General features: G+C 39.8%; 1 protein-coding gene across 1 annotated transcript in view; it reads left to right on the forward strand.

Annotated features, from left to right (window-relative positions):
* Positions 1-13,517, forward strand: part of LOC310941298 (protein AF-17-like) — a gene marked incomplete at its 3' end in the record, with an annotated part of 31,196 nt that continues 17,679 nt past the window's right edge. Inside the window, exons 1-7 of the mRNA XM_083906450.1 lie at positions 1-234; positions 1,519-1,598; positions 1,698-1,752; positions 1,843-1,952; positions 10,907-11,010; positions 12,188-12,281; positions 12,860-12,967. Of these exons, the coding sequence (XP_083762576.1) occupies positions 126-234; positions 1,519-1,598; positions 1,698-1,752; positions 1,843-1,952; positions 10,907-11,010; positions 12,188-12,281; positions 12,860-12,967 (660 nt within the window). The 5' untranslated portion in view covers positions 1-125. The remainder of the gene's footprint in view (positions 235-1,518; positions 1,599-1,697; positions 1,753-1,842; positions 1,953-10,906; positions 11,011-12,187; positions 12,282-12,859; positions 12,968-13,517) is intronic.

The raw sequence follows: 13,517 nt of genomic DNA on the forward strand, positions 1-13,517 counted from the left end.
GACGTGGCCCGTGACTATGCCCGGCGCGGCGGCGCGGAGCGGGGGGGTGACCACTTGACGAGCCTGCGTGAAGTGTGAGCCGTTCGCCGGGAGAGGAAAACAACATTTCTTCATGCGGGAGCAGCATGCGGGAAATGGTCGGAGGCTGCTGCGTGTGTTCAGACGAGCGAGGCTGGGCTGAGAACCCGCTGGTCTACTGTGATGGACACGGCTGTAACGTCGCTGTTCACCAAGGTAACGTGACGTGTTAGCCGCCGTTAGCCGGTCAGTACCGGGGCAGCTGTGGCGGCAGCAGCCGGAGGAGGCGGAGGAGGCGGAGGAGCCGCCGCTGCTGCTGAAGCTGCTGTTGCTGCTGGTGTTTTCACTGTGTACGTGCGTGTCTGTGTGTGTGCGTGGGAGGGGTAGGGAGGCGTGCTGTGTGTTTGTGTTTGTGTATGTATGTATGTATGTGTGTGTGTGTGTGTGTGTGTTTGTGTGTGTGTGTGTGTTTGTTTCCACTCGCGATTAAACACGCAGGGCCCGCTTCACTTAACGGCACACACTGGAGAGAGTCGCGGTGTTGTTTTGCGACAGATAATCGCCGGTTGTTTCGGACACCATGGTAACATGGCAGACTCAAGTAACCCGTAATAATGTGACTGAGTTCTGTTTTCTTTCTTCAAATGTAACCTGGTATTTTTTTTTTTTTTTCCAGTTCTCATTCAGACAACGTTCATATGTGGTCCAAGTCAGAACTGAAAATAAACAAATAAATAAAAAGAGTCGATACAGATTCAATATGACTTGTCCTGTTCACACTGAGCACATTTAAAAGTGGATTAAACCATATTTGAAAGTGGATCAGGTCAGATTATACACCTGTGTTCACATTACCACACTGAAGTGATTCTGTAGATGTGATTCAGACCTGGTTTTGAGATCATACACTGGATTTATGTCTGACTTGTGGTCATGTGACATTCTGTTTACACTGTTTACATTTGAAAATGGCCTGAATTAGAACTGACATTACCACACTGATGTGATTCTGTTTCTATTGATGTAATTCAGATCTGGTTTTTGTGGACGTAGTGATCCTAGATTGGATTTATGTCTTGTTTCATGTGCTTGCTGTTCACACTGTTCATATATGAAACTGGTATATATGAGATAATTGATCAGATTCTGTTTCACTTTTGCTGATTTTGTAACTTGTTTCATACTTTTATTCATCAACAACTTTTTAATAAGCGGCTAATAATGACCTGTTTATGCCTTATACGTATTGAAAATGCAGTACACAATTGCACTACAGTGCAGGCAATAGACACAGACTATTAATATCATTAAACTGTTTTAACTGTGTTTTCAAAATTCTGCTTAATATACAGGCCAAAAACAATTTGTTATCGGCTGCTCTGGTTTCTAAAAATCTGCATCAGCCAAAGAAATAACCCATAATTAACGTGTGGTGACTGTAAATGACAACGTGATAACAGATGATTTCAGTGATTCACCCTGTATGTGTTTGTGTGTCAGCATGTTACGGCATCGTCCAGGTGCCCACCGGTCCATGGTTCTGTAGGAAGTGTGAGTCACAGGAGAGGGCGGCGCGCGTGGTGAGTACACCGAGCCAAAACAGGCCACCTGTTCGTGCTGCATCTGCTCCTCTAAATTCTCTGCTGCTTCCTTTTCTTCTTCTTCTTTTTCCCATCCAGAGGTGTGAACTGTGCCCCCACAAAGATGGAGCCCTCAAGAGGACGGACAGCGGAGGTATGTCCCTCCGACACAGCGGGACAACAAACACAAGCTCCTCACATAAACGTGAAGATGTCACTGATCCACTCATTTTCTCTCCATCAGGCTGGGCCCACGTCGTGTGTGCGCTCTACATCCCTGAGGTGCAGTTTGCAAACGTCCTCACCATGGAGCCCATCATCCTGCAGTATGTCCCTCATGAGCGATACATCAAGGTACTGACACTCACACACTCTCCTTTAGAATATATATTTGAATTAGTGCTGTCAAACTGTTAAAATATTTAATCGCGATTAATCGCATTAATGTCATAGTTAACTTGCGATTAATCGCAATTAATCGCTTCCTTTTTTTTACTTTTAATCGCATTTTTATCTATTCTAAATGTCCCTTGAGTTCTTTTTGTACCATTATTTCTCCTCATTTTAATACTCTTATTAACATAGAAAAGTGGATTGGCTTGCTTTGTGTAAATGTTATTTGCATATTTTGGCATATACTGTAGTGTAGGGCCGAACAATCAATCTAAATTTATCTAAATTGCAATACAGCTTACTGCAATTTCAAGACACAATATTTGTTATAATTTGTTACAATAATATTTGTTCAAGCCAAAATCTAATTTTAGATGAATTATTATTACACATCTTATTCTACAGACTGAACCACTCTGTCAGACAAACTAATCTATGTTACAGGCTAAACCTGGTGTTTGTAACTTGTGTGTGTGTGAGGAATTGTGTATATGTGTGTGTGCTGTTGGAGATACGAGAAGTTCGCGTCATGTGACGTCAGTGAAGCAGGAAGTAATGTGTTCCGTGTGTTTACTCGGCCAAAAAGAGCGTTAATCGCGCGATAAAAAAATTGACGCCGTTAAAATGGGTTCACGTTAACGCGTTAATTAAGCATTTAACTGACAGCACTATTTTGAATATAAAAGATTCGATTGTGAAAAAAAACTGTGAGCGAGCGAGAGGGCTGCGGTCTTAAAAGTTTTACGGTATAGGTAATGTATATGTTTTAGGCATTATTGACATATATAGATATGTGAATGGTTTGAACCTATGTTTTTTTTTGGAGGGAATATTCAAACGTCATTTTGGAGCTATTTTGAAAGCCCTACTCTGCTTCCAAGAAGATCTTTCAAACTCAAACATCCTGGGGGCCAGTGAGGGCCGGTCATGGGGAAAAGAAATCTCAGAAATTAGCTAAAAATCATGAAAACGCAATAAAGATATTCATGATGATGTTTCACAGCATTTCAAAGTAAATGTGTTTGTTATGATATGGAATGTCAGTGTTTCCCACAGGATCTTAGGAGACTGTGGTGAGAGGGTCTCTGACCCCCGGGGGTGGGGGTGTGTGTACATTTTCAACCCCGATGTAACATAACAGGTGGGAGAATACAATAAAACCCAGCGTTCTCAGCAGTGGCTGAACTGTTTGTTTCGAAACTTCATAAACGAGGTAATGGCGCAAATAAACTTCGGTCTATGGTCGCTTTAATAATAGTAATTTGCTGATATTCCATAAACAGTACATAAGTATATAGAGTCAGTTATTTAAAGAGGCATATCGCTCCTCACGTGATCGGATCGTTTTCGGTTATCTGTTTATTTAAACGCACTAATCGGTGATCAGTTACTGGGGCCTGCAGCTTCTTACTAATGAAACACACTGGAATTCTCATATTATTTTCATATATTATTAATTTTTATAAGCGGATCGAGAGAGAGATAATAAAAACCCTCATATATAAGTATAATTTTACATTAAATACATTTAGAAGTGTGATTCATATAAACTATTAGTATTAATATAAATAAATATTTCTCCCTGTTTACGACAATAACTCACCAGTAACCACATTGCACCATACTTTTATTTTTTTATGTTTTATGTAAGGTGACTTTGAGTGTTGACTAATACAATGTATTATTATCATCATCATCATCATTATTATTCCAGGTGGAGGAGGTCATGGGCCACTTCTCATTATAAGTTGATGTTAAGGGGTGGGCCTCATTAAATGGAGTGCGGGACCACATTTGTGAGACCTCTGCCTTGTGTCCTCTGTTTCACCAACTGTCCTCATGTCCTCCGTAACAACATCCATGACTCTTCTCTGTGGCCTTCCTCTTTTCCCTCCTGCCCGGCAGCTCCATCTCACATCATCACTGTCCCTCCTCTACATGTGACCAAACCATGTCAACCTTCACTCTCTTATTTTTATCTCCAAACCATTCAACCTGAGTTGTCTCTTGAATATACTAATTTCTAATCCTGTCTAATCCTGGTCGCTCCCAATGAAAATCTCAGCATCTTCAGCTCTGACACCTCCAGCTCCAGAGTCTCCTGTCTTTTAGATAGTGCCACTGTCTTCAAGTCATGCATCATACAGGGTATCCGCGGGGTCTTAAAAAGTCTTAAATCCAATCATTTTAATTTAAGGCCTTAAAGGGACAATGTGTAATATTTATGGGTTTATATAACGCAAAATCCACTTTTTTATACATATTATGTGCTCCTGCATTGTCTAGTCACTGTATAATAGTTTTTGTTTCATTTTCGTAGTGTTTCAAAAAGTCATGTAAAATAACATGGTCGCGGGCCGCGGTTGCATAGCCACTGTTAGCAGCGAGACGTCATGTTTCTAACGGAGCCTGTAAGGACAAACGCGAGAGAACAAATCAAGCGTCGCTTTACTTGTAGCGGAAGTCCCGCCTCCACTCTCTCCGCTTCGTCTGCTACGGCCGCGGTAGCTCGCCCTCTCCCTCGCCTCATGAACCTCATCTGCTGACACGGAGAAAGACGACGAGGACGACATTTGACCGGCTGCGGATACCGTAGCGCTCAGGGAAGGGAGGGGGTGAGCAGAGGAGCAGTTCTTTGTTATAAATTTCAGCCTCTCCTCTAGATGTCACTATAAACTACTTACTTCACCTTTAAAACAGGCATAAACTTCAGTCTCGCTTTGAAATGTTTCTGTTTTTGAGAACATAACTACAACACACAACTAAAGTAGTCCACCTGTGCTGCCCGGTGAGAATTTATCCAGCACCACTAGCTAGAGTGCTGTGCGTGCGCCGCGGTGTGTTACAGCTTAGCATAGCAGCGGAGAAAACTTCATGAAAGCCCACAGCTAAGCCGAATTGCAAGTTCAATGATTTGTGGCTCCAATTTTCCTTCATGTCTTTTGTACTTTTTTGCCAGTATGGATTTGAAATGAGTCTTAAATTGTATTCATTATGGTCTTTAAAAAGTCTTAAAAAGTCTTAAATTTGACTTGTTGAAACCTGCAGAGACCCTGATCTTTGCAGGTCTCACTACTGTCTTGTAGACCTTCCCTTTCACTTTTGCCTTCCTATTTCGATATTTACATTTCAGCGTCTTCTCCAAACTCCCGGTGGTTGATCGCTGCAAACAAGCTGATAGCTCATAGCGTTAGCCTTCAATCTCTCTGACTCTTATTGCTTGTCCTTTCCTTGTTTTTACTGCACATCCTGGTACAATTTAGCACCATAGAACAAAACTGGCTGCTTCACTCTGTAACAAGGGGGTGTGGCTAGCGAGCACAGTGCATTGTGGGAGTTGTCATTCATCTCCATGAGCCAAAAATACATTTTCTGTCTTTCTCGGCCAAAAAGGCACTTACTTCAAATATTATTTCACATTTCTACTACATAGCTGACCCAGTTTTAATAAACATTCATCTTTCCAGTGGTGTAATGTTTCTTTAAGTACTTAATTCATTCATATGTGCTGAGGAGAAACATTTCAAAATTAAGTTCAGGAGTTTTTGTTTTAACCTGAATCTACAAACATCAATTTCTAAAAATCAGAGTGAGATAGAAATCATGAAAGAAACTATGATTCAACACAGTTTTTAGACACATGGGAAGTAGTCCAGTGCTTGTTTCTCCCTTAACGGGAGGAGAGTGGAGCTCCACATCACTGTTGTTCCCTCCACCTACATGTCCGTGTACAAAGCAGAGCTGATGTGGCGAGGTCACGAGGACCTCTCTGGAGGTCGATGAATTCATTCTGGGAAATGTGGGAGATTTCCAGCTGTAGTAAAGAGAAATGTGGCAGGTCAAAGGAACAACAAAGAAGCTCAGTAACTGAGAAATAGAAATGTTGTGTGGTTGAAATGATGAGTTTAAAAATCCTTTCAAAAGCTCAGATAGTCAGTGGCCTTACTTCCTGTATTTTATATCTTAAAAAGAAATTCAATCTTTTTGGCTTTGGGCTGTTTGTCAAACAATTTAACATCACCTTTACGTCAGGAATAATGGTCATTTTCAGATATACATAAAACATTAAGATCTAGAAAATAATGAATAAAAATATTAATTGCCAACTATTTTGACAACACATTATTTTGTTCTAGTTTTTTATATAGGCGAGAATCGCCAGAGACGCCACAATACGTTATTACTAGATATTTAAATCACAATATGATTTTAATAATGGCATTGCAAAATGATGTATTGCGATATTCTCACACTTGGCACCAGAGGAAGATAGTCATTTTTGTAGTAGTTTTATTGCAACATACTTTTACTTATATTTGAGTATATATTTGACTTTTATCTTTTTTTTTTTATTACATGCGCAACCTATGTAATACGTGATATTTCTCTCCCCGAGGGAGAGAAATATCACGTCGGCAATCAGCCGACGTGACTGTTATAACCCATATAAACATAACTTTGGCTATTAGCCGCAGATTTCGACTCAAAGTGGACTTAAAACACACCAGTTCTTTACCGTATCGACACCGAGGTTCTGGTCTTCAGGTTTCTGTTGTACACTCCGGTCGCTGGATTTCGCTAAAAAGGGCTCGCAAGTCTCACGCATCGATTGTGACAGTCACGCGTTTCGGGCTTTCATCACGCATTCCACACATTGTATTTCTCACGGTGAAAAAAAATATATATAAACTGTTCTCATACACATTATGCTTGCCTGCTTTAAGACTGAACAGTGCTCACTTTGGTGGATACTCCACCTTGTGGCCAAAAGGAGAAACCAAACCTCTCTGTATGTGCTACTTCTCATCCCAGAAACTGGAACACCGATGCTATTTTGTGAGCTACACTACATATTATACAATACATAAAAAAATTGACAATAATAACCTCTTTACATTTGAAATGAAATAAATTAGGAAAAATATAAAGGAGGGGGGGGGGGGCTTATTCTGATAGAATTTCTTGTCCTTCATATTTTCATCATCTGTATTTGTTGTGTCTTTTCTTTCTGAAATAACAGTTTGCAGTGCAGTTGCAGTAAATACAGTTCGATCGTTGCATAGTCCATTTTAGTCGGGAGGCTACTTTTAGTTGTAATATTTAATTTTTAGATTTCATATCCTGGCCATGCGTACATTAATCGTTGAATTTTTCTGTTTCAAAGATGTCACAGTCTCTTACCCCCGTCCTGAAGGCCTCAAAACCTGTCACCAGCACACGATCATAATCATTGTGTTGCTCTGAATATTAAAAAAAATAAATCCGGAGACAGTCAGTACTTGTACTCTTGAGTACTTGAGTAGCCTTTCCCGATACTTTTTTACTCTTACTCGAGTAATTATTTTCATGAGTGCTTTTACTTCTACTTGAGTAATTATTGTCTTAAAGTAACAGTACTTTGAGTTGAGTAAATGTTTTGGCTTCTCTACCCACCTCTGCTTGGCACTATCGACTGCTAATCCAGAAAAGTATAATATTTATTTGTAACATTAGTTAAATAAAATATTCTTAAAAAATCAAAACGTGGTGTCTCAAAAGAAACGCTGTAGTACATATGACAGGACTATAACGTTACACCAAACACAGAGAAGCTGACGTTTTACACATTACAGATATAATAAAAGAAATGAAGACATTCTTTCACACAACTAACTGCATTTACTACGGGCAGAGAGTTATCTTTGCTCCATAACAAATCATCTGCATAGACGAATAATATAAATGAGCGAAAACCAGCGTCTCTTGAACTTTAAGGGCTTATTAGAGCATTAAACTAAATAAAAGTCATTATTACATCAAGGAATTAACATTTTTAATGCTGCTATTTAATCTTTCTTTGTTCTAGATATGTTTTTGGCTCATCCCTACGTCTTTGTTAAACCGTTTAACTACGAGAAATGCTTTTGAAATCCTCTCCTCTTGTCTGTTTCTTTTTTTTTTAATTGTATTTTTTTAGCTTTGTGTACCCACAGACTGGTTTGCACTCAGCTTCATCACACATCATCCGTCTTGTGACCGTCTTATTATTTGCCCGTAGAGGCTGAGAGAGTTTGCAGAGTGTGTGTGTAACAGAAGTAGCGAGTTCAGCACTAAATCCATCATGAAGCACAGCTTTTTTAAAGATTTACGCATGACGGAGCAAATCAACATTGGAGTCATTGGTCGGTGCAGACTGTCACTGACGTGTATGTGTGTGTTTTCTGTAATATGTTACCTCTTAAGGACAATTCTCAATTCTGAGGAACTGGTTAAGTTTAGGGTTATGCGTTAACTGGTCATGGTTAAGGTTAGGGATACCACCTTTGTGATGCTGTCTAAATGAATGGAAGTAAATGCAGAATTCTTAAAAGAATAGTTTCCGTGTGTGTGAGTGCGTGCCTGCATATAAATGTACACATGTGAGTCTTGGCATGCCTGGTTTCATGTTACTGTGTCAGCTACAGTAAATTGTATGCAGTTTTTCCCCCGTCAGAGCCATTCATCCACATTTTGCTGGCTGAATTTCTGGACAGCGTAAAATCCAAGAAGCCTCTTCTTCCCTTTCTTTCTTTCTTTCTTTTTTAACGCGCTCGGTTGCGTCTCCGGTCTTTCGTTACATATCCAGCATCCTCTGAGGGGAACAGAGAGAGGAGTGGGATGTGTGGATTGGTGGATGACGGGGGGGAAGGGGAGAGAGAGAAAAGGCCAAGTGAAAAAAGGTAAAGAGCCCACTGTTCCTTTGTCCCGCACCTGTTGCTGGGCCTCCTCTGCCCTCTCTCCCCCCTTCACCACCACCAGTCAACACCACTCAGTGTGGAAAAATCTGAGGAAGAAGTACAAAAGCTGTGTGTGTGTGTGTGTGTGTGCATTTACAGTGCTCTGCGTGCATAGTTTCAGGACAATGAAGCCTGATGCTTGCAAGATGTGAGGATCCCAGCTTTAAAAATCAACGATTTCAACAAAAGTCTTGACTGCACATGATGGATCAAAATGTTTGCTTTTCACCTCCTGCAGTTTAATACAAGCAACTAACTTCTATACAGTAAAAAATAGATTTGAGTTTAAGAATGTGCAAGGAGCATTGGTGACAAAAAAAAATCTGCTTTAAAATGTACAAGATACAATAAAGGTATGTTTTGAAAGCAAATGCACAGCTAGCATCACTCACTTTGATGTGAGCCCCCCCCCCCCAACATCTGGTTAACAGTTATGTTGTACAAAAGCTGTGTTCTGTTTGAAAGACCCATCTGTTGTCCTGACAAGCAAAATGTCATAATCATTTACAGTAAAGCTGCGGCTGCACGCAAAATTAGGAAAACCTTTTATCTCCCCCTCACTGCTCCCACAACAGCTCGCCACATTATGATAATAAAGTAAAATAGTTTTTGTGATTCGGCTCACGATCGCCGGCTTTCAGCAGTGCTTTCGTTAAATGTTGGAGATTAACATTTAATCTCCGGATTAATTTCAGGATTTTTAAGTCTTTCTAACTGATCTATAGTTCAGCACTGTGCGGTTCAAAGAGAATGAACGGCAACATTGAACGCAACACAACACACAACAATGGAGGACATCCAGCAGCTCGTTTTTTTCCCTTCTCAGTTTGTCTCAACAAGACGTCAAGCTTTGAATGAGGATAGACTGTGGGTGGGAGTGACATTTTTCTGTCGCCCAATCAGCTGATTGTCATGGGTGGAGCTAAACCGTACTCTACCATTTTACTCTGGTACCCCAAGGGAAGGGTGAACTTAAATTGTACATCCAATTTCAAAAGTCTCTCACATGAAGGGACTCAAAAAGTTGGTTTACCTGGAAGCATCATCCTCACTGCATCATTATCAGCCACCACATAGTTCTTCAAACTGCTTTTATTTTAATTGCACAGTAGAAAAGCAACAGAGACTCAAATAACCAACCTAAACCTGAAGAAAAGCAGACTCTGGACACACAGAACTTCAGCTTATTTACTTTGTCAGCGGTAGAAGATTGTATCTTATCTTATTAATCTTATCGTATTGGTGCCACTTTTGCCACTTTATTAAGTGTCTGTTGTACCTAATATAGTTAGTGTAAATAGTATTAAAAATACAGTGGCAGTTTCTATTAAGGCTTTAAAAACTTCATCAACTTAAGCCTTTAATCCTGATATTTTTGATTCTGTTCAAATCAATCGACTTGATGATGATTCTGATGATGATGATAATAATAATAATAATAATTAGGGATGCAACGGTATTCGGTATTTTACCGAACCGTTCGGTACACCCAGTTCGGTTCAATATGCGACGGCAAACAACGGTGAAGACATTTCGGTGCGTTTCAGTCCGTCAAAATGTATTAAAATACACAATGCTGCGCCAGTGAACGAGTCTCTGAAAAAAGGAAGTTTGAAGCGGCACCGTCTTCGTATAAGTCCGCTGTGTGAGATCATTTAGGATTCAGCGTAGACTACGATGAGAACGAGAAAATGAACGTCAACAAACAAACCAGGGTACGCAAGCATCTGTTATGCAGCGCAGTGAAGTTGGTTTGAAGTTGGATATTCGACAGACACGCGCTCTACAGCGCCACCCAGAGCAAGTGTCATCACCCGTCTCTTTGGTGTATTTGTAGTTGTAGTTTCTGTGAGTGGGTTAAAATTGTGTTTATTTTTGATGGATAGCACTAAACTTTATTTATTTTTATTTTGTGTGGTTTCATGTTTGCTCTTTCATTTGATCTGATTGTGCACTATACAGTTTGTGGTGAGATTATATCTGTGCTTTTAATTATTTTTACAATGTAATATTGCTTTTGCTAGTCTGAGTAGTTTTGTATTAAGATATCGAAACTGTTCCGATACCGCGGCCCAAAAACCGTGGGAAAACTGTACCGTTGCATCCCTAATAATAATAAAGTCTCTCACTCTTTGTTCCCCATCTTTGCTGCTTCTCCAGACCTGTTATATCTGTGAGGACCATGGGAGGGAGAGCAAGGCAGCGTGTGGAGCCTGCATGACCTGCAACAGACAAGGCTGCAGACAGGCCTTTCATGTCACCTGGTAAGTGTTGAGATATAAAGGATGTTTGTGTGTTTGGGACATTTTAGCTGGTCCTCTAAAGTCCTTTAAAGAGCTTTTAAGGGTTAAGACTTGGTTTTATGGTTAGATTTAATCAATCAGTCGTGATGGTTAAGGTTTGAGTAAAGGGCAAAGGAATGCATTGTGTTTATGGGCGTCCTTTAAACCCGCTGTATTGCGCAGACCCTGGTATACTCGTTCGTCAGGGTCCTGTAGTGTCCCGCTTCACCATCGGGTGGCATTCTTACCAAAGAAGGCGAAGAGGATAAACGCGTGGGTCCCCATGAGCGGAGAACTTTATTGTGCAATCATGGCAACGAGAAGGACGCTAGTAGAAGTAAAGCTGCCGAACTTCATTTTACGAGAGAACAATGCGACATGATGAAGATGGCTCAAGCGAGGACGATGATGAAGAAGAGCTGCTTTGTCTGTCGTTGGTTGCTGGAAAAAGAAAAACACATGCAGCGGAAATTGAGACGGTGCGTGCAGCCACTCAACTTCAGCAGAGCCACAGACGGAGAATTCCACACTTTGGTGCAAGAGATGCGAACCATTTTATTGCAAACATGCCGTTGTAAATACAATTGTCGGTTCATCAAGACATGTGTGTGAACTGTCAGTGAACGTCATCAAAGTAGTTGTTGCACGTTGTGATTTCTTATTTAGAAACACGATAAGCCAGTGGAGGAGGCACTATAATACAGCAGCTTCATAAAGAACCGAAAGTCAATAAAGTTGGGCCTTTTATTAAGTTATGTGCATGTAACTTTTATTACCTTTTATTATGTTTTCAAGTCAGTACACATAGTGCTGTCCAGGACAGAAGCGAATACATGATGACAAAAATTAATTTGAGTGCTTTCTGCCCACTTTGCAACTCTATTCCTAATCTAAACATGTTATTTTTCTGCCTGCTTTTTTTATTTCCCTCATTTGTGCTGTGTGACACTGTGTAACTCACAACTGATTCTTAGATTCCTATCACAGAATGACTTTTTAAAATGAAGACGTGGGTGGAGATGTGATATTTAATCCGTCTTGCTTTGATCAGTGATTAAAGCCTTTGCGTGACTCAGGTGACATCCAGGTTACATGTGTGTCTGTTTTGTGTGAGATGTTTGTGATCTTCCGCTCTGACCCTGTGACGTTGTGTGTTCAGTGCTCAGATGGCTGGTCTGCTGTGTGAAGAGGAAGGACCAGAAGCTGACAATGTGAAATACTGTGGCTACTGCAAGCATCACTACAACAAATTGGTGAAAAATTACACAAACTATGGCTGTAAATAACAACAACATTCAATTCATCTCTCATCATCATCTCAAAAAGTGTTTTTCCCAAACCTGGAAATGATGATGTTCTCAAATGTCTTGTTTTGTCCTCAAACCAAAATTGCTCAATTTTAATGATTTCTTTGTTATATGGAGCAAACAATTCAGAGCATATTTGCATTTAAAAAGCTGAATAATCAGAAAACTTGTTTTATTATTGAAAAAAACAAGATTCAACTATCAATACTGAATAATTGATTATCAATATAGATGTGTGACAGAACATGACTGTTTTTTTTATTTTATTTTTTATCACAACCACACCAGGCTCTGCGGCAGACAAGTCCTCACAAACTTAAAAAAACATAAACTTTTGGATAAAAAAATACATTTTTAATGACTGAGCAACATTTATCAAGTTTCTGAGAACCAATTATTTGTAATAAATATATTAATATATTAAAAAGAAAAATGCTGTGTTTTGGACCAACAAACTCTTTGATTGTTTCAGTCCTGCACTATACAAAACCATCATTTCTCTTTTTTGCTTTTTTTTTTAACAGCAGAAAAAGTTGCGTTCTTGTGAAAATACAAGTACCCCCTTCACTCATCCCAGGGGGCGCTCTACCTCTCCTTCACAGGACAAACACCATCATCACAGGCAGAGGAAGGTAAAAACTGATGGGGGGGGGGGGGCAATAAATACTCAACATTTGTTTATTTTCCAAAAGACGAAAAGTGATTCTAACTGTTGATATTGATTGTTTAAAAGTGATAACGTCTTTATCACAGAATTATGTCAGTGGTGTCGTCTACATCAGTGTTTCCCAAACTGTTTCTATGAGGAACCACTTTAAAGAACGGCAAAAAAATCGGGACCCAAACATAATATCAATCCTAGCAAGAGTAGATTTCTGTGCAATGTTGCGAATAATTAACAGACTTGTCTCTAACACCTAGTATCATTTCAATTAAATAATGAATCATTTAATTCATGAAATTAATATATTAAAGAGATCTTTGATGAATGTATTACAATGTCATTTTATGCATGTTATTTAAAACACATATCCTGTACACAAGGTTGAGAAAATTTTGCGGATTTGTTTTGGGACCTCCAAAAAATCAATTGTGACCAATCTGTGGGTCCCGACCCAGTCTTTGGGTCTACCTGATATGCAGGTATACCCTCTACAACACGGCCAGGATATTTCTGTAACC

The sequence above is a fragment of the Microchirus variegatus genome (assembly GCF_963457635.1).
Source record: "Microchirus variegatus genome assembly, chromosome: 19".
NCBI classification, from domain to species: Eukaryota; Metazoa; Chordata; class Actinopteri; order Pleuronectiformes; family Soleidae; genus Microchirus; species Microchirus variegatus.